The following is a 22,373-nucleotide window of genomic DNA, read 5'->3' as shown; positions in this document are numbered from 1 at the left end:
AAAGAAAAAGAGCGTTCCCTGAAATTTTCTTTTGCATGCTTTTAGGTGCTTTGAGCATTCCCTGCAAAAGGTGTGCTTAGTTAAATCCAGGGATGCTTAACATTTCTATATAAAAAAATTAAATATACTAGAGGAAATTATGGGCTTCCAAAAATCCAGCGAAGAAAAAAGAAAGCACTACCCCTAAACTCGAGCGAATTTATGGGCTTCCGAAACTCAAGGAATAGGTGTGTTTGAGCAAGCATTAAGGCCAAGCATATCTGTACCCCTGGGAGGAATGAAAGAACAGGATCCAACTCCCAAAGTAAAGAGTGTCCCCTGAACATTTTCTTTTGCATGCTTGGGTGCTTTGAGCATTCCCTACAAAATGGGTGCTAAAATAGAGGGATGCTCAACATTTGCATATAATTTTTGCAATTTAAGTTTGAAAAAAGAGAGCATTACTCCTCTAAACTCGAGCGAATTTCATGGCTTCAAACTGAGGCATGTGGAGTCTGCTAACTCAAGTTTTTTCAACAGTAAGAATACATCATTGGTGGTGCATATACCAGTACAACAACTGAGGATATGATCAGTTAGGAATGTAACCAGAATGTACAATGCGCACACAGGTTTATGGAACGGTTCAACAACACACTTGCTAGTACACAAGGGGCAAACGACCTGTAAATGTGAATCTGCCAGCTTCACAGAACCAGCAGATGATAAATAGAAGTCCTCATTAAACAGCAGTTCTGTCTTACCGGCCATCTGGATGCATGAGCGCCGAGAATACGGCTTTCTGTCCTGACATGCTCATCACTGAGCCTGAAGATGGTTGTACCCAGTTCGTCAACAATGGTGTCTCCTCGGAGTGGTACCACTCGTCCGTCAGATCTGTTGCACCCCGCTGCAGCTGTAGTGCGACCTGGAGGTTCCACAGAACATCACCCATAGATGGCCTATCCATGCTCCGTTCAGCGACACACTGCTCCGCAGTCTCTGCAAATTTCTTGAAGCACCTTGGCGTGATTTTGCCAACAAGATAGGGGTCGATGATCTCACCGAGAACACCTTCCTTCTGGCAGCACAGCGCCCAGTCACGCAGGCTCACTTGCTCCTCGGGAAGACTGGTGTTTATTACTGGACGTGCGCAGAGAACCTCAAACAAAACAACCCCAAAGGAGTACACATCCGATTTGTTGGTGAGTCGCTGGCACCGAAAGTATTCAGGATCTAGATATCCAAAGCTGCCTTTCACGGCAGTGCTCACATGGGTTTTATCCATGTCTGTACTAGCCTTAGACAACCCAAAGTCGGAAACCTTTGCCACCCACTTGTCATCCAACAGGATGTTAGTAGTCTTCACATCACGGTGGATGATGGCCTGCTTCGCACCAGTGTGCAGGTAATTCAGCCCTAGTGCTGCACCAATGCATATCATAAGACGCTGCTCCCATGGCAATGGTGGTTTGTTGGTATTATACAAGTGCTCCTGGAGTGTCCTGTTGGCCATGTATTCATACAGCAAGATCATCTCGGAGCCTTCATCACAATACCCAATCAGTGACACGAGGTGACGATGCCGGAGATCGGTTAACATCTCTATTTCATTCCGGAATTCGTGAATGCCCTGCTGAGACAGAGGATTACCACGCTTGAATGCTATCTTCGTCCCACCCGTTATCTGACCGTGGTATACATTCCCAAACCCACCTTTACCAACCAGGAAGGCTGCATCAAAGTTATTGGTGGCTTCCTGAATTTGCATGAACGAGAAGCGGTGGCAAAGCTTGGAATCCTTTGAGTGCGATGTGGTTAATAGTAGATGCATGTGTCTATCTGGAGGATTCCAGCGAATCCATTTGGTACCTACAGTTTTCTTCCCTCTGTACTTAACACAAATGCAGAAACAGACAACCAACAGAGCCAGGAAACAAGAAATAGCTCCACCAACAATTGCTAGGATACTAGCGTCAGTTTTGCCTTGACCATCAGACTTGAGTATAGGGTTAACACCAGCAAGGTTATTGCGCTTATCTTGTAGCTTGAAGACCTCCATGCCATTCAGGATTGCGTCAACATATTCTGGCTTGGTTCTGCAATCGGGGTGGAGTGCCACCCACAGATCTGTTTGACCATAACCAACTGTGGCAACAATGTAGTTGGTGTAAAACGGAATACCAATTCCTCCACTCCACTCAATGACATCCATTGACTCTGTAGTCTGATTATTGATGTATATGAAGAAGTTCCTCTGGTTCTCCTTGGTAATTGGGTACTGGATCTCACAGAAATGGAACCTCAAAAGGTAGTAGAACCCTGCATCAACAGGCAAAACCCATGTAAGGTTGTACCTTAAGTTGATATGTGCATCTCTTCCCATGGATCTTGCTGTCTCATAGACATACACTGGTGCAATATAATCTGGCATGCTAAGCGGGTAACTGATTGTGACATTGCTGTCTCTGAAGAAATTCACCCCATCTGAACGTCCATAAATATATGGGGAGTCCTCTTCCCATGAGCGATAAAAGCCGGAATCATATTTCCCGGCGGTAGTCACACCCCCAACATTGAGACGGTACATTGTTTGAAAGCCTATGTCAGAGGAAATTCGGACTAGATCTGGGTTCCCACCATTCACAAATCTTGGCACCGGTGTCGTGAAAATGTCAGGAGTTGGCACAACCTCAATGCCGTTCACAAATGCGTAAGACCTAATACTCCGTGATGATGGGGAAAATGTGACATAAAGCCCATCTGAAGTAACATTCAACGAGTATTCACGTATGAGGTAAGTATGTCCCATGACCTGAGCAGTGTGGGAAGGATTGAAGTCATTTAGAAGGCTATGGATCCCTGCAGTGACACTAAAGAATGCATCTGCAGCAGAATGTTCACCATAAGCAGATGGATAGAAGTAGAGTCGAAGGAACATGCGACCAGGGTCAACCCCAAATACATATGTGAAATTCGAAGTGAAGATGCGAGCAGTCATGTAAGGCACTGGAGAGGGAAGTGAGGGGTCTAGGTATGACGCGTTGGTTGAAAAGCCCGGAACAGCTAACCGCAAGTTACTGTCCCCTTCCCATGTTCGACCATCAGAATCACTGGCACTGCTGGTAGCGCCACATCTCAGGCGGATCTGGCGAGAGCCTTCGGAGGCGTCACACACCATGGGAAACAACAAGAGAGCCATCAGTGGGAGGCATATGTGGGAAAATAGTAGTAGTTGGATCGGGTAGGCCATAGTGGCTGACTGGCTCGTGTCTTTCTGTCTGTCAAGATCAAGTGTCTGAGAGTTTCTGTTGTTACATGTACAAATGTACCAAGCAAGAAGATCGGACTAAGGCCTTGTTGTAGAGATTCAGGAAAGATTTAAGAAACATAGTTGATTTAGCATACTAGTTCTTCCTTTGTGGTGAATGGGCAACAAGATAGCTAGACAACCCCACCTGAATATGCAGAACAAATTATTAGTTGGAAAGTGGGTGAGGACCAAACTAAAGTGCTCCAATATTAGTAGTCAATAAGAAAATGATCCATCACAGGGCTTCAAGTGACATGAGATTAGCATATCTGTTCCCCAGTCAAGCATCTTATGTACTAAAAGTCTAAAACGGCATAGTATGTTTGCCATACATATTTAAGTTTTCCATCGAAATCACAAAGTTATCAAATTTATGAGAACCTGCTCACAACCAGGGTTTCAAATTCAAACGTAAATAATAAGACAGTTACCATCAAGAAATGACAATCCTTGTGAGTGCAGGGTGAGAAAGTCCTCAACATTTAACTGAACTTCAAATTTTTAAACTGAAAACTGATAAACAATACTAATTCCAAGCGGGAACCTTGTGACTGCGATAACCTGGGAAAATGCCATCAAATTCAAAGGTTGTGTTCATATTTGTCAAATCAAATCACGTTGGCAAATACCGGTTCTGCTCCAGCAAAACATTAAGAATTTATTGCTCCAACTCTTCAAGATGAGAGAAACTAAAAGTAGTAAGACCATTTTTATTTCTCGGTCATAGTTTCTACCCCTTATTTGATGAATATGAAGCTAGGTTAAAGAATAAAAGTTACTACAAAGATTTAGGAAATATTATTTATCTAATGAATATAAAACAAAAAAAAGGCTAGCACGCATAAAGACAGCAAACCTGAAGGAGAGCAGAAACAAAGAGAAGTGATCAAAGAAGGAAACGGAGAATTCAGAAATTTAAATTTACCTGATAAGATAGCTGCAGTTGCAAATTCCTAGTGAAAACAAGGCTGAGTATCTACAGGATGATGATACATTGGCACAGTAGCTACGGCTTGTGTTTGGTGAAGTGATAATGTAATGGTTGGTGGGGAAAAAGGAGGATATATGGAGTGCATTTTGACAAACAAGTACCTATAGTTTCACAAAATTGCATTAATAACTATTTATATTTCTTTACATGAATTATTACTGTTTTAGGTTTATAATATTTTTTTCAGCACATCAAATTTATGTGCACATCAAAAGAGCAAATTAAAAAGTTAGGAGGACTTTTAAAGATAATAAACAACAGGGAGACCCATACCCAGGTCAATGGCTGGCCAACAGCTTTCATGACTAAGTTGTGAATTGGCCTGAATGGCGAAAGTGATTGTTTTTCTTCATTCTTGGATAGTACACTTTTTGGCAAAGAAACTAATATGATGGATGACTTTGATTATTCCTACTAGGCATCAACTCGTGCATTCATGCAGGCCGGCTATTTTAAAAGCTGTTTAAATACTAAATTATCTTTATCACTTATGACATGTGAAAATTTACAGGAAGAATTAAGTTAAGGATTATACATACAAAAACTTACCCCCAGAACAGGAAATAACTTATACTCCCTCAGATCCATAACAAGTGATGGAGATTTGGTACAAAGTTGTACTAACTTTGTACTAAATCCCCGACAGTTATTATGGATAGGAGGGAGTACCTTTTTTTATACTTTTTACAGTAAATCTTGATGGTCACCCTGTATATAATAAGGTCGTAATGAACATTGTTATCAAATCTGTTTTTAGCACCATCTTCTATCTTATGACATCCAAGATACATGGCATATATGACAGAAGTAACTATAGGATGAGTTGGTTACAGAAAATACTGAGAGGTGATGGACAACGAAAAAAAAAAGCAACATCATTTTATGTTATAAGAACACAGAGCTTCTATTGTAGGAACAATCTGCAGCAACTTTTACAATGATCATATGATGACCCCATGATTTCGTGAATGATTACGTAAATGTTTAACATGCAAAGCTAAATGGTTGTGGTTGAAAGATTAAACGAGGAGAAAAGAGCCATGGAATTTGCTAAATTCGACGCTTGCCATTTAAAGTCAATAGACCTCACGAAGCAAGTTTAAGGCTCCAATTTACCTTGATCAGCTACGATTTCCACGTATATAACACTGGTTTCTTCCCTCCACTCTCTAATAGAACCTCTAACCTCTTCTCCTTCAAGTGTACCACCTGTTACCAAAGAACATGGGATTTCTGCAAATTGAATATTGGACTACATGTTTGCATAAAAAAATATTGACTTTTCATAGTGGCTTGAACATGGAGAGGATCTGCATAGATAATCTCACATAACATGGCATATAGAGTAAAGTAGTACAATGCAAAATTCCATTCTGCAGATCATATCTTCGGCAATCATCACCAATAATTCATCAGGCAACACACCAATGTTCTAGATTCACTCCCCCAGGCCAGTAGAAGCATCCACAAAAATGGCCTTTAATATGATGCACATTATTCTTAGTTAAATATGACACACACATGTGCGAGAAACTATTGTTTACAATGATTTTTCCTGATTTAGGGCTACTGATAACGAAAAAGAAATGTTAAATGCAAGTGCCAATTATGAAAAAAAATAATACTTTCAAGGTTTTGGCAAGCTTTTTCCGCAACCTCCGCGCGCCTATGAATTGGCGAGAATAACACACAGGGGCATCCCAGGCTGGGCTGGGCGAGCCAAAGAATTGGCACTAGGCCAAGCAATAGCCAAATGTACAGGCGAGCTTTTGGTATGACCAGCGTTGGTTGCGAACCAAACGTACCCTTAAGACCGAGAGATAACAATGGAGAGAACAATGCTCAAATTTCTACGGTCTTTTTTATCCAAAAGCGCTTACACTATTTCCTAGTATAACGTGGTATTACCAGTTGATTGGAAATCATTCCCAAGAAAAATACTTCAGTTATAATTCAAGCACTGGCATGGCAGCAATTCATGAAGCATGCAGAGTGCATTAGTAACAACCAGTGTCCCAAGGAACATCCTTCAGTTATAATTCAAGCATGGTCGTGCCAGCAATTCAGCGAACACATATAGTGCATTGCCTAACGCCAGGAAATACAAAGGAAATAGAGGAAGGGCGTGCCACCTGACCTATACCTGGTCAGGAAGGTGTGGATGATGCCTCGCTTAGTTTCCTGCAGGGCACACACGTACACGTTAAATACGAGCCTTGATCGGCTCTCAGGTTATCCTGTGAATCGGCTCATGGAGCCGATCCACCCATGATTCGTCCAAGGTGGCCGAATATATGGTGGTCCTGCTTGATCAAGATAAAGCATATGAGATCCACGACGATCTAGGATTTTCACCGCATAATCGGATCATCCTACTCACGATTGGGCCTCGCGCTCGCGCACGGTGATCGTAAGCCAACCCTAGACAAGGCCTAAAAACCAACACGAGGTTGATCCTCGGAACATCCTGTCTAGGGCCAGCAAACTACACCCTACACGCCGCTGGATCCTCCAACCCTTTGTAAGGCCTAACTATTGCAGATATTAAACTAATCCCTGACAAATCAAGGAGCGATCGTAACGGACCAGATCTACTAAATAACGATCAAGCGGGGTGCCGCCCCTGCACCCATGATGAGGTACAAGGACGGCTAGATGCGCAAGGGTTGCACTACGACAGCATATGATACTAAGAACAATGCTAACCCTAACACATCTATGATAACTACGTTGCTCGCCATCAAAAAGGCTTCGATACGAGCAACGCATGAACAACGTGGGCAGGCTCGTGCTGCCTAGATCGCAAGATGCGATCTAGGCAGCATGGTGCTTTACCGGAGAAACCCTTGAGACGAAGGGGTTGGCGATGCGCCGAGATTGGTTTGTGTTGAACGTTGGTTGTTGTTTATTCCATAAACCCTAGGTACATATTTATAGTCCAGCGGACTTTCTAATGTGGACGTGCACCAAACCGTGCACGAGATATATTCTAACCTCTACATAACCTACTATATTAAGATACACGGGCTAACTAGCCCAAACTCTGCGCATAAAGGCCGATTCACCTATTCCCTGATGTACATATCTTCAAGTCCGTCTTGATCGCGGCCCACCTCTGGCTTGGTTAAATTCTGGTGATAACAACCTCACCGCCGCACGGTCGCCGAAGAAGTCCGGCGAGTGACCTCGCCGGCAGCAGCACCGCCACCTCTCCTTGCAGCACCGGCGCCCCTCCATGCAGTAACACCCTCACCGACGGTAGCACCAGCGCCCACCTGTGGCAGCACCACCGGTAGCACAACCGCCCGACCGGCAGCACCATCACCGCTTGTTGCGGCACCGCCAATCTCCTTGAAACATCTCCCACCGCCAATGGTAGCATCTACGCCATACATTAGTAGCACCTCCGTCCAACAATGGTAGCAGCACCGCTCTTCCTTGGCCACACTGGCGCCTCATCGCAGCATCTCCCACCGCCAATAAAAGCATCGACAAACTTCACTTGTAGCATCTTCGCCCAACAATGGTAGCACTACTGGTCGACGACATCAATGTCCACCGATGGCAGCACCTCTTCCCAACGCTGGAAGCAACTACGTCTACAGCTGGAAGAGCCACATAGTTATGCTATTGTAGCATCATTGTAACATTTTTTTCTACGATCTCCGGCGAGGTCTTTGCAGCACTGCCGCTTGCTTATTGGAGCACTGGCGTTGACCGATGGTAGCACCCGCGTTCTTCACTGGTAGCACTCGTAGACTCCACATGTAGATTAACCATGCATGATTTGCAGCTCCATCCCATGGTCTTTGCAGCTCCACCCGACGACCTTTGCAGCACAGTTCATCTGCCCGCCAATGGCGGCACCAACACTTATTCCTTGCAGCACCGACAACCGCCGTTTGTAGCACCGCCCGCCGTTGTTGGTAGCGCACGCAGCCACCATTTGCAGCACAGTTCGTCGCCGCTGGTAGCGCATGCGCCATTTGCAGCACCAACGATCGCCATTGGTAGCACTACTAGCGATCATTTGCAGCCCCATGACGCTCGCAAAATGATGTCATCGTCACAGCAGCCATGGCCAGACCCCATGAAACCGCGCTTGGCATCCCGCAAGAGCACCTGGATGGTTGCCGGTGGGACTGCGATCGTGGTGTTTGGCGGCCGCGCGAACCAGGTCGAGGTGGAGGCATGGTGGCCGGAGGTAGCACCCCCAATCTCGACCAGGTTCCCTCGAGATTGCATCCTCGCGGGCGAGCAGCACGCCGGCGACTGCACTCGCCTCGCGGTCGAGCAGGGCGGAGGAGGTGCCGCAGGGGGCGTGGACCTCCAGGTCGGTGGTGGCCCGCGCAGTGGAGGTCGGCAGCAACTCACTCGGGGCACACGGCGGCGCGGAGGAGGTCGGCATCGACCCCTCGAGGTTGAGGCCCGGCGGAGGACTTCGAGGTTGGGCCCCCGGTGGCAAGGAGCCATGGCGCGCGGCGACGGGGGTAGCCATGGGTATGCGGTGGCGGCAGCCCACCACCGAGGCCACGGCGGCCGGATTTCTATGCTTTTTTTTGGAACAGCAGCGGCGGGATTTGGGGATGGAGTTTTTCACGCTGGGAAGAAGAAAAGAAAAAGGAAGAAACCAACTGAACAGATAACGTGGGCCCTGACACGCGGCAAGCGCACGAGCCGGAGGTTGGAAGACGCCGAGCCTCCGCCTGTTTTGAAGCGTTTTCCTATGATAAAACCCAGCGAATTTTTCACGTCTTTGTAAGTAGGCCGAATGGCCCAAAGCCTGCAGTCTTCACATCATTTATATGTAAGGCGGAATAGCCCAAAACCTGCAGTCTTCACATCACTGCCATTGCTGCAAATCATTAGGTAGAGATCGACCTTTAGAAAGGTCGCCTCAGCGTAGCTCCAGACGTGTCGGCTTAGAAAGAGCGCATGCATGTGCACAGAGATAGCATGCATCGATTGCTCTCAAGCACGCATACATGCATGGCGAGTGAGTTAGGGAGCAAATGCGCGACATTTTAAGACGCCTACGGCACGAGAGCTAAAATCCAGATACATTGATGTAGGAGTACAACTAAGGTAAAACTCGAATACAGGTAAGTACGAAGCACAAGTACATCAAAGAAAGAGTACAATTCAGTGAACACTTGAGTACGGCTGTGTATACAGCATGAGTATAGTTACACACAGAGCACGAGTACAACGGAGGACGAGCACAACTCAGTGAAAAACTGAGTACAGTTCAAGTACATACGCGCGCATGAAGCAATACAGGTCCAGTCATGCACACGAGTAAGTACATGTACAGTCGCCCACAAAAGACATGTATAGTCTCGCACACGAGCAAGTACATGCGTACAGGTATAGTCGCCCACACGAGTAAGTTCAATTGTGCAAATGAGCACGTACAGAAGCACAGTCGTACACACGAGCAAGTACAGGTACAGTCACTAGTAGGAAAAGCCTCATCAGTGGCGCACGAAAATTGGATTTTGTGGCGCACGGGAGGTGCGCCACAGAAACGTCGCCACAAAAATAAGGTTTCTGTGGCGCACCAGGCCGTGCGCCACAGAATCAAGGTTTCTGTGGCGCACTAGGTCCGGTGCGCCACAGAAATAAGTACTTCTGTGGCGCATGGGTTATAGGTGCGCCACAGAAACAGGTGCGCCACCGAATTTTGTTTTGGTGCGCCACAGAACAATCTACAGGTATACTCGATTTTGGGCTCCATGGTGTATTATACAGGTTTTATACTGGTTTTATATACCGTATACAGGTTATATACTGATATAATATAGATAGATATAATATGGACATATATAATCATCACATCATCATCACATTACTTAGAGCTCGATCGAGTTATACATATAGCTCCATACAACTCATAATCCATGCAAATTAATTAAGTTCTCATCATCTCTAGATACAAACGAAGTGATACCGGCCGCCGCCTACACTAGGATGAAATAGAGTACCGCCGCGACGATGGTGAGCAAGAGCGAGAGCACGAGGAAGGTCTTCATCTTGCTCTTGTTCGCTTGGTGCGCCCTCCACTTGGCAACCGCCTCGTGTCTAGTCGGGTACCCTTTGTAGCAGTTGCCGCTGAACTTGTGCATCTGTTTCTTGCAGTTCTCCCACTCCTCGTACACTCCTGGAACCCGCCCCTCGAACACGACGTAGTACATCATCTCTATGGACACAAGGCATATTAGTATATAACAATGGAAAGAGTTAGAGGGTTCACATGCATACATATTCACAAGAATTAAAGCAAAGAAATAATAATAAACCTAGACATATAGCATCGGTATCACATAAGTAATCAAGTTCAACGACAACGACTACAATAGTAATTGAAGTCCAACAACAACGACCACCGTTTCGAGCAAATTAAGCAAGTTTAGTTTACAACACAGTACAAATTGTCCATCGATTCAAAGTAATGCTAAGCACACCGGTCTCGGTCAACGTGACTTCTTCTTGAGCGGCTCCGGGAACGGCTTGTACAAGGCCTTCGTCGTCCACGTCCTTCCATCACCCTGCCTATGTAGGCGTTCTTCGATATCCCTCTTACACAACCCTCTGAGTTGGTATAAGAGCTCCGATGCGTTGGATACATCGTGTACTATAATTTCCGAGAGCTTTACTTGGAGGCGATGGAAGTCTTCTCTAAGATCATCATCGTTGATCTCCCCCGACATTTTAATGGGGTCTCGCTTGCTAGGTGGCAGAGACATCATCTCTGCATCCTCGACAAACCCTTTAAGGTGATGGAGGACATAGAAGGCCTCCTTAATGCTGCCAGCTGGCTGCTTGATGTAAGGGAAGTCGATCACGTGCTTGAACCCGAGCTTTTTAGTGTCCGGCCTGACAAATTCCCCTTTCTTGTCGAAGGTGCCTCCATTTTTGGAGTAGCCAAGGATAGCCTCATCGAGAACACCCCTTATTCTCCTGTAGTCTTTCTTCGTCGTCGTATTCGACGAGTCGAAATACTGGGCTAGTGACCACTTTGGGCAAAGGATGATGAGTGTGCAATATTTGTCCCTGCTCAACACATGCAATTGAAATGGAATGTTGGAAAAGGATCGTCAATGGAAGAAATATATAAGAAAGCATAAGTTACGACGGCCGTGAGCGGATGTGTACTTACTCGGGAAAGACAGGCAGAAGAATGGTGTTCTTCTCTTTGTTCATGAGCATGAAGCTCTCGAGGTACCGCACCGCCTTGGTCCGTGTGCTTGAGCCGTCCTGGAGCTGGCTATCGCGCATGTAGTAGGGATCCGCTACCGCGATGTGGGGGGGTCTCTCTCGTTGATCTTCATCTGAAGATTGATCGCGTATAGGCGGACCAAGTTATAGTCGAGCCGTTTGCAGTGAAACAGATTGAAGACGTCCTCGAACGCTATGAAGAAGATATCCGCGGGGTATTCATGGACGAAGTTCGGGTCTTCTGGCACCTTGACCGAGAACACCGGGTAATTTGGATCCTTCTCTTTAAGAAGGGTGCTCTCTAGATAATGAATAGTGTGCTTGCAAAGAGAGCATTAGTCCACCTGCGAGGTGTTCCATGTCCTTAGATAGTATCGGTTTACCGGCTTCATGACACCGGGGCAAGCCATCCGGTGTCGGTGGTACCATGTCGTCGGCCCGGATCCTCTTAGGAGCAGGCTGGCTCGAAGATGCGCCCTTCTTGGCTCCTCTCTTCCTTGCCTTCTTCACCCGACCTACTAGGGGTGCTGGTGGTGCCGATGGTGGTGCTTCTTCGGGTGCTGCTGGGGTCGGTGCTGGTGGTGCTTCGGGGTTGCTTGGGTTGCTCGCTGGGGTTGATTTGGGTGGCTCCCCGATGATCGTCTTACGCAGCGTGTTAGGGCTGAAAACGGTAGCAGGCTTGACTTGAGCTGGATTGCCGGCCTCCGGAGGAGTGTCTTGAGAAAGACCCGTGAAGACCGGGCGCTGCTTCGTCACTGTAGGGGGACGACCAAGTTGATCGCCGTGTGTGCGGAAGGCTTGTTCATCCATAGGAGGCATGTACATATCTTGGCTGCAGGCGCCAGTGTTGATGTAGGCATCGATGTCATCATCATCTACATCGTTGCCATCAAGTGGCGCCATGTCCTGGACCTTAGATGGTGGCGGTTGCGATGCCGCCGCTTGGCGTACCGTGCGTCTAGTTGACGGTCGTTGCGGTAGCGCTCCCAACAACTGTTTGTGGCGTGTGGTGGTGGCGGCGATCGTCGGTTCCTTCCGGGTGGCGGCGGCAACCGCCGGTTCCTTCAGGGTAGTGGGGGCGGCGACCGCCGTTTCCTTAAGGGTGTCGTCGGCGCTCGCGATCTTGGGCCGGATGATAGGGGAGGTGGCGCCGGTGCTTTTCTTAGCACTCGGAAGACCCCCCCCCCCCCCCGACGAATCTGGTTCTTCGGCCATTTCATAAGCCATGAGGTGCAATCCCCAAGGGGCAAAACGTCGCCTTCGTCTGTGCCCGGAGGTTGAAAGGGAGGGATGGCGTAGCGGTACTCCGGCACTACCACTACCAACTTGACCTTCGCCACGTCTTCCGCCAATCTAGCGCCGTGCATAACAAGGGAAGCCATGACAAGGCCGCTAGCAACTTCCACCAACTTGCCGCCGGGCTCCACCGTTTGCAGAAGTATGCATTGTTCATCCTGAGTCAGGGGCGCCATGTTGGGCATCGTGAGATGGCAGTCACGAAAGGCATATATAGTTAAAGAAGATGACGCGAAGGAGTAATTAATGAGTTTACCTCCTTGATGGCGTCGATCTCGGCTACTGTCGATACAAGGGCGGCGGTTGGGGGCGTCGATGCGACCAGTTGGAGCTGCGGCGGCGGTTGGAGCTGCGGCGGCAGTTGGAGCAGCGGCGTCTGGTGGAGCCCCGACGCCGGCGTCGGGTGGAGCGGCACCGTCGGCGACACGTGGAAGCTTGAGTTGCTGCCGCTGATGCTGGGCACATGTATCGGCCCCACTTGACCTCCCGCATTCCAAGCAGCCTAACCCCTCCATCAACGCAGGGGGATGATCCGCCGGATCTTCTCGTCCAATAACTTGTTCATCATCTCCGTGTTCTCCACAGGCTTTTCGGCCACCAGCTTCTCTAGTGACTCCACCTTCTTCTTCAGCTCCTGAACCTCGGATTTATCCTTAGCGGACGACCTCCTCTCCAGCTTTCTCGTCTTGGCATCCGATCCGTAGTACTCGGATAGCTTCATACTTGTGCCAAAGCCGGACACACGGCCACCCGACGTCGGTGGCTTGTCCAGCTCCCTCTCCTTGTATCTGTTCGTCGCCGTGTTGAAAGGCGTGTCCCACGGTTCCGTCGACCCCTGGGACGACGGGCCAGCCGTATCCTTCATCAACTCTTCATCCTTCAGACAAAGGAACTTAAGGTTAGCCCATTTGGCTTCATTGCCTAATAAGATGAGCGAAATAATATAGAACTATCCTTACCGTGTACTGCTCGAAATCCCTCACGTCTTTGTAATCCGTAATAAATTCCCCCGTCTTCCAGCCTAAGTAGTAGCGGGACCGGACAAAGTTCCTAGCCTCGTACATCCCGGATTTTGTGCCAGGGGTTTTCTTTCCCAGACGTACCATCTCGGCATCCTCCTTGTCCCAAGTGGGTTGTTTTCCTCGGTAACCGCCACTTCCGCAATGGTGGGTCCCTAAGTTCAAGTCCCGCATTTTCTTCCCCCAGGCGGTCCATTTTTTAACACCGTCACTCTGTAAGTAAGACTTGAATGCATTAAAGTCTTCTAAGGAGATCGACGGGTCTTTGCTACTTATCCTCTCCCAGCTTTCACCGGCCTCGATCTTTCTCTTCAGCCGGTTCTTCCAGCTGCTCAAGGCGGTGCTCATCTTCGTGAGAGCTAAAGAGTCCACCTTCTTATTGAACGGCTCCGGGAACGTGTATCGTTTGTGAAGCTTCTGGAGGAGGGATTGGGAGATAGCCTCGTTCTCCTTGCTTCTGAGGTCCTGAGTTAGGATCGGCACGGTTTCACGGACGATGCACCCTAGTTGCATGCCGTACCCTTTGGCAACCCACGAAGGCTCCATCGGTAGGCCACTTTCGGAGACTACCGTGACAGCATCGGTGACGTTGGCGAGCACTTGCGGCCTCCGATCCCTCCTTGGCCTCCTCGCCGTCCTCTTCTTCTTACCCTCCTAAGGGTTGCCGCCGCTATCACCTTCCGTGCGGTTGGCCGCGTTCTCTTCACCGGTCGTCTGTTCAGCAGGCTCGGCGGCGTCGTCCCAGGTATCGTCATCGTCGCCGGTGTCGGCGGCGCCCCCCCCCGGCCCTCTCCCTCGGAGGCGGTGTCCCGGCCCTCGTCGGTGTTGTCGGCGGCCCCCCGGCCCTCTCCATCGGAGGCGGCGTCCCGGCCCTCTTCCTCATCGCCGGGCGACTCGGCGGCAGCCTTCCGGGGCCGCTCGTAGCCCTCCCAGAAGTCCTTATTGGCCTCTCTCGCTTCTTCGTTCTGGCTCATGGGCTTAGAAGTGCTGCCCGACATGTTTATTTGCACTTCATTAAAAAGAGGCAAAAAGTTAGTACAAAAGTCAACCAAAAAATTCGGCATGACCTTTGCTATTTTTTCTACGTAGGAGTGCCATTTCTCAACCGAAACGGAAATTAATCAACGCTTCGGGAGAAATGGGCAACTCAATGAAATCCCTGCAAAACCTGGAGCCCACATTCATCACCATATTCATAGATTCTAACCATGTTCATCATCATACAAAATTGTATCCAAATACTACTACATCAAAACCTGGAGCATCAAAAACCTGAAGCATCAAAACCTAGAGCATCTACAACAAAACCTGGAGCATCAAAAACCTGAAGCATCAAAACCTGGAGCTACAACTACATCAAAATCTGAAGCATCAAAACCTGAAGCATACAACTACATCAAAGCCTGGAGCATCAAAACCTAGAGCATTACACTTATACTTACAGTAGCACTAACCACTTATACTTACAGTAGCACTAACCAAAATCCTAGCTAGCAGTAGCAATAAAGAACATCAACATATAAAATTCTAGAGATAATTAAATAGCAGAAGCTTGAGCATCATATGGAAATGCTAGTGACTACAAATGAAAATGTTATTACTCATAAATATTCCCCAAAATGAAATGCTAGTGACTTCAAATGAAAATGAAAATGCTTGAACATCAACCATCTATGCATTCTCATCTTGCAACCAGGGAGCATGAGCATGATCATTGCAAGAACTTTATTAGCTTTAGTGCAAGCAATGAATTAAAAAAACAGTAACCAATGAATTAAAAAAAATAGCAAGCAATAAATTAAATAGCATTTGACTGCATCATTTGCATTTACATTTAAACCAGTAGCATCATTTGCATGAACAAGAGAACCTAAATCAATTTCTAGCTTGTACATTTCATCATAGCATCATAGCATCATTTCATCATTTCCATTTAAACCAGTAGCATCATTAGCTTTCACCAAGGTAGATATAGGTCATTTGTTTCTACATCTAGCTATGGAGCCCCTGAATTTCATCACATAGAAAGAATATAATGCCATAACCAAGAAATTAGCTACTGCTAGGATCATGGCAATTCTTTGATGGCTTGGATCATGGCAATGCAAACAACATATTGTACATTTCCATTAATAGAGAACATTAAAAACCAGAGAATTCAATGCCACAAATAAATGCAATATATGCTTCTATCAAATGGAGCTTCATATTTTCTATCTAGCATATTCACTTCATATATACTGTATAAACAAGCATAAATGAATTCAAACAAGCATATACAAGATAATGAGCATGAGCATGAGCATGATCATTTCATAATTATTCAGACAAACTAGGACACACTAAAACTAGCCATTGAGAATTTCGACTGCATTCAAATAGTAGGCAGTAGCTTTTTATCTCTAAATTACTACTGCATTCATTTGCTACTGCCAACAAATCCTAGCAGTAATTCAAAATCAACTAGGCAGTGGTTGGTTCACTGCATTCCAATGATGATATGCATCAAATATGACAACAACTAAATTAGCCACTGCATCGATTCAAAATAATCAGAATTTTATACATGAACATATGAATGGGGAAGAGAGCATGTACCTAAGGTGAGAGTGAGACCAGGGACTTGTAATTAATTTTTTAAAGGCAGTAGCAATGTTTTCACTTCATTTTACAAAAGGCAGTAGCAATGCTTTATCTATTTGACTTCAAATGAGAATTTTTTTATAGGCAGTAGCAATGTTTTGACTTCATTTTACAAAAGGAGGACAATGAACTTATCAAATGAGGCAGTACTAAAGGCTTTTTGGTCATATATGTTGCCCAATGAACTTATCAAATGAGGACAATGGCCAGAGACATGAAATGGCCCTATCTCCTTCGAAAATTTACCGATTGAATATTGTGCTATCACATGAATACAAACAAAACATAGATAGAAAATTCATATCAAAATTCATACTGACTCTCTGTTAACCCTCCTTTAAACATTGTCAAAATTCTTATCATCTGTCTAAATCAAAATTCATACTGACCATCAAATTTCTATTTGACTAACACATCAAAATTCATAAATTGAATGCCCACACAAGCTACAACAGCACTACATCAAAATTCATACTGACTATATGTATATGCAACATTGTCAATTGATCAATCAAAATTAACTACATCACCAACAATAAGTTAAGAAAATTGAGAACCAAATTGAGAGGCATAGGGGAGAGGGAGGGAGGCATAGGGGAGAGGGAGGGGGCACAGGGGAGAGGGAGGGAGGCACAGGGGAGAGGGAGGGATCTCACCGACGGTGGTGCTAGGCGGTGATGGCGAGCGCAGGCGATGGTCCTCCTCCTCCTCCTGCTGTTGCTCGCGGCGTGGGCGGGGTGGTCCTCCTCCTGCTGCTCGCGGCGTGTGGGCGGGGTGGTCCTCCTCCTCCTGCTCGCGGCGTGGGCGGGGTGGTCCTCCTCCTCCTCCTCGGCGGCAGCGGCGCTAGGTGGCGGCGCTTGGCGGTGGTGGTGGTTGCGAGAGCAGTGGTGCTAGGGTTTGTCGGGGAAGAAACTGCTGTTGTGTGAGTGGGGAAGAAAGGGTCGATCGAGTTATTTCACCAAGTGTCTAAATTCTGTGGCGCACCCCTCCATGTGCGCCACAGAATTAAGCATTCTGTGGCGCATCAACTATGACATGCGCCACAGAATTCCTTAATTCTGTGGCGCACCTAAAGGGGCGTGCGCCACAGAATTTAGACACTTAGCAAAACAAAATGGTTTAGTGATGTGTACTGACAGTTACTTAGCACTAGCCCAGTGGTTAAGGTCAATGTTAGCCCATTAGTAGCCAGGTTCGAACCTTGGCTGCTACACAATTTTTCTTATTTTTTTCATATTTTAGTTACATTTCAATAAATAACACAACATTATTTAGTAATTAGTAGAGTATTATAAATTACTTGTCTCATACAAACATGTACGTTCTTGTTTCTCTCACACACACATGCATGTACTTGTCTAACACACACTCACACACATGTGATAGACCAAAAAAAGATCTTCTTCGTCCCGGCTCCGAGCTCTAGCTAGCGTCTCTTCGCAATCTTCTTGCCCTTTCGGTTGTTGGCGGTTGAATACTTTATACCGGCCACCTTGAGATTTCTTCGCTTGAACGGACAACCTTTAGAGGGTAGGGAGGTCTTCCTTCTTACTTTACTAGTAGTAGGCATGTCGAAGTGCCTGTCGAATTCCTCCTCAATCTTCGGGTCACCGTTCTTGTCCAACTCTTCCTCGTTGGCGTCTCCTTGCATTCCTATGATGCTCCTCTTGCCCCTCCTCACGACAACACGGCTAGGCCTCGACGGATCGGTGATGAAGAAGCATTGGTCAACTTGGCTACCGAGTACCCATGGCTCATTTTTCGCGGATGCGTTCTTCGATTTTGCATCGGGTATAACCATGGTTGTGAAATATCGGTCTTCTTTTTCGACCTTCTTGGCCCATCTCACACGAAACATTGGCACCGTCTCTCCACAGTAATTGAGCTCCCATATCTCCTCGATCCTTCCAAAAAATCTTTCCTTGACATTAGTCTCGTCATCGGCGTATGACAAGCATAGTTACTCCCGAGTTTTGATTTTCACTATTTCTGTCCTTTTCCTCGGTGTAGAATCTGTAACCGTTGATGTCGTACCCCTGATAGGTCCTTACGTTATGCCCGGGTCCCTGTGATAAGGTGTATATGAGTTTTTCATCTTCGCTAGAAGGCCTTTTTCTCTGTGCTTCAACCAGTTGAGTTTGCTTGAACCAACACGTGAAGCTGGAGTTGTGCTTTTTGGTTACGTCTCCCATCTTCCTCGGCCGGCCCATATCGATGTAATTCTGCTCGACCATGCTTTTGTGCTCTTGCACGAAAGGTTCGATCAGTTTTAAGTGTTGTAGCGCGACCCGGTGAGCCCTGTCAAAGTCGTCGCGTCGATTGTCAATGCCGACATGGACTGAGCGGTAGCCCTCGCGGTGACCGACTCCAGCGAGCCTGCCGAGGTGCGTCCTGGGGGGTAGACCAACATGATCCTCGTCGTCCTCGGTGCTTAGATAATTCTGGCAGAAGGAGATGCACTCGTAGGTTAGAAACCCCTTGGCCATGCTTGCATCTGGACGGGCCCTATTGCGAACGTATCCTTTCATGACACCGTTCTGCCTTTCGAAAGGCATCATGTTGTGGAGGAACGTTGGGCCGAGCTGCTTGATGTCTTCAACGACATGGAGAAGGAGATGGACGCATATATCACAGAATGCAGGCGGGAAGTAAATCTCGAGCTCACATAGTATCACCACGATCTCATCCTGTAACATCTTGAGCTGCCTCACGCCGATCGACTTCCTGGTGATAACGTCGAAAAAGTTGCAAAGGCCAAACAGCGTATCACGGACATGCTCGTCCATTATGCCTCGGATCGCAACGGGAAGTATCTGCGTCATTAGCACGTGGCAATCGTGAGACTTCATCCCGGTGAACCTCTTCTTCGCTACGTACAGATATCTGCTTATATTCCCCGAGTAACCGTGAGGAACTTTCACTCCTACGAGGCACCTGAAAAACTGCTCGAGCTCCTCCGGACTCGGGAAGCAGCACCGCGTTCTTCTTAGCCCTTTTGCGGAGACGTTGAGTCCCTTCCGTCTAATCATCATCATCATCATCGTCATCGTCAGTATCGGGGGCTTGAAGATCTTTCCTGATGCCAAAATGTTTAAGATCGTATCTTGCTTTCGGTCCATCCTTGGACTTTTCTGAGTTGCAAAGAGTGCCAAGCAGACTCTCGGTAACGTTCTTCGTAATGTGCATGACATCGAGGCTGTGGGGCGTGTGGAGGACCTTCCGGTACTCCAAGTCGTGGAAAACGGACCTCGCTTTCCATACACCGAGCAGCGGCTCGGCTTCGGTCGCTTCTTTCCCGGCGCCGGGCACTCCTTCCAATTTTTCAGAAGATCATCGATTTCTGCGCCGCTCCTCGGGCGTGGGGGTCCATCGGGCTCATCTTTACCATTGAACAGATCACCGCGTTTTCTCCACGGGTGATCCAAGCGAAGCCACCTTCGAGCACCTGGGTACACGGTTTTTGAGGACCCGGGATCCCTTGGTAGTTGTAGATGCGGGGTCTCGTCCATGCACTTCACACAGCCGTTGAATCCGTGGCCGACCTGGGCAGATACATATGCGTAACCAGGATAGTCCGTGACCGTCGTGATCAACGCGGCTCTCATATCGAAATAAGTTCTAGTGTAGGCGTCCCACGTACGGGGTGGCGTCTTCCACAACGTGTCTAACTCCTCTTTCAGCAGCCCGAGATACAAATGCATGTCGACACCTGGTTGTTTCGGCCCCCGAATGAGAATACTCGGTGTATGTACCTTTGCTTGGTGCACAGCCACGGGGGTAGGTTGTAAGGCCATACAAACACAGAGCCAGGTGCTATGCGTGCTACTCTGGTTGCCGAACGGATTGAGTCCATCGGTGCTCATACCCAGCCTCGATGTTCCTTGCGTCGCCCCGAACCTAGGGAAGGCGATGTCCAATGCTTGCCACCGTCCGGCGTCCGAAGGGTGTGTCAGCATATAGCCCATCTCCGGATCTTCTTCGGGCTTCGCCTTTCCGCGTGCCATTGCATGAGCTTTGCTTCCTTAGGGTCCACGAAATACCGCTGCGGACGGGGAGTGATAGGAAAGTACCATACCACTTTTCGAGGTACCTTCTTGTTCCCAACCTTGTACCGTCCGTGGCCGCACACCGGACATGTGGTTCTGTCCTTGTACTCGCACCTATAAATCACACAATCATTAATGCAGGCGTGGTATTTTTCGTGCGGTAGGTCAAGGGGACACACGACTTTCTTGGCCTCCTCGATACTACTTGGCAATGTGTTCCCCTCCGGGAGACGATCGTGCCAGAATTTTAAGTTCTTGCTGAAGCTGGAATCGGTCCACTTGTTCTCGCGTCTTCATCTGCAGGTAATCAAGCGTTACATGCAAGCGCGTATCCTGCGGACGATACCCAGGAAAGATCGGAGTCATCCCGTCTTTCTCCATTTGCGACAGCTTGGCTCTCTCTCTAGCTGCAACTCTATCGTTGCTCGTCTCCTGGAGGAGAAGATCTTGAACATGACAGTCCCGCAAGGCTGAAATTAGCGGGGTCGCGCCGGAATCTTCTTCTTCATCATGATGATCTTCTCCGCCGGCATCTTCTTCTTCATGATGATCTTCTCCGCCGACTTCTTCATGATGATAGTCTTCTTCATGATGATAGTCTTCTTCATGATGATAGTCATCTCGCTCGACATGGTCTTCATGCGCACCATTTGATGGGGCCGGCCGCGCCTGGTTGTCTTGCATGAAACCGCGCCTCAGCAGGTGCTCCTCCAGTTGTCCGGAATCGGGGTTGATCCAGCGCTCGAGTTTGCATGATCGACACGGACATCTTATCCGGCGCCTATTGTTCCGAATCATGTCCTCCTTCGCGTCTATCTTGTATCTAGAGATTCGAGCGGAACTCATCGAGAGGACCATGCTTGCCCGCAAATGGTATACATAGAACAGGAAATTAGAACCGCAATAAATGCACACACATGCATGGGCCGTACCTCTCCTCAAGGTATTACATGGAGCGGAAAAATTCGGCATGACCTCTCCTCAAGGTAGGACATATGGGTAGTGCAAAATTTGCCGAAACGGAAATGAATCAACATTTCGGCAAACATCCATGCACCACACCGGCACACACACAAGCGCTCACCTGCAACAAGCATCCATACACACGACCGCCACACAAGATCTACAAGCATATGCATGTCTCCTCCAAGCATATGTATGTCTCCTCCAACTACTCACCTTGTAGATTCGATACCGAGACGAGACCGCGATCGATTAGTTCGAGAGGAGGAGAGAGTATGGAGAGCCTTCTCGTCAACTCCAATTAAGTATCAACCAAAGTAAGTGCAATAAATACCCAAGCAAGTGAAAAGTAGAGCCAAAATGGTATGAGAGAGAAGGGGGGGACGAGCTAGATGGAGGAAGAAGAATGGCTTGTGTAGTGTGGTAGGTGGGAGGTTGGCTCACTTTTGTAGATCTGGTTCGCTAATTCTGTGGCGCACCGAACTCAGTGCGCCACAGAATGCCTTATTTCTGTGGCGCATTAAGCCAACTGCACCACAGAACAGCTTATTTTTGTGGCGCACTTTTGCCGTGCGCCACAGAATAAGGAATTTCTGTGGCGCACTGAGGTACGTGCGCCATAGAAATAGTAAAACCAATGATTAGGGGTGACAGGTTGTGGGGCCCGCCAAGTTTTTGTGGCGCACGATTGGCTGCTGCGCCACAAAATTAAGCTGTTTCTGTGGCGCACCATGCCTGGTGCGCCACAAAATAAATTTCTGTGGCGCATATTTTCTGGTGCGCCACAGAACTAAGGTCCGCCTATAAGGGTTTTCCTACTAGTGAGTCACACACACGAACAAGTACAGACATGGAAGTACAGTAGCACACACACAAGTACATGTATTGTCAAGCACACGAGCAAG

General features: G+C 47.6%; 1 protein-coding gene across 1 annotated transcript; it reads right to left on the bottom strand.

Moving 5' to 3' along the window:
• Positions 1–500: 500 nt before the first annotated feature.
• Positions 501–3,423, bottom strand: LOC124680536 (receptor-like protein kinase FERONIA). The gene has a single exon (XM_047215583.1). The coding sequence runs from the start codon at positions 3,230–3,232 to the stop codon at positions 740–742; it is 2,493 nt and encodes an 830-aa protein (XP_047071539.1). The 5' UTR covers positions 3,233–3,423; the 3' UTR covers positions 501–739.
• Positions 3,424–22,373: the final 18,950 nt, after the last annotated feature.

The sequence above is a fragment of the Lolium rigidum genome, unplaced genomic scaffold (assembly GCF_022539505.1).
Source record: "Lolium rigidum isolate FL_2022 unplaced genomic scaffold, APGP_CSIRO_Lrig_0.1 contig_19763_1, whole genome shotgun sequence".
NCBI classification, from domain to species: domain Eukaryota; kingdom Viridiplantae; phylum Streptophyta; class Magnoliopsida; order Poales; family Poaceae; genus Lolium; species Lolium rigidum.
The sequence above is the reverse complement of the archived record's forward strand: the minus strand, read 5'-3'. Positions and strand labels throughout refer to the sequence as shown.

Excerpts from the sequence above, each read along its gene's own strand:
- LOC124680536 (XM_047215583.1), bottom strand. The coding sequence starts at position 3,232 with ATGGCCTACCCGATCCAACTACTACTATTTTCCCACATATGCCTCCCA.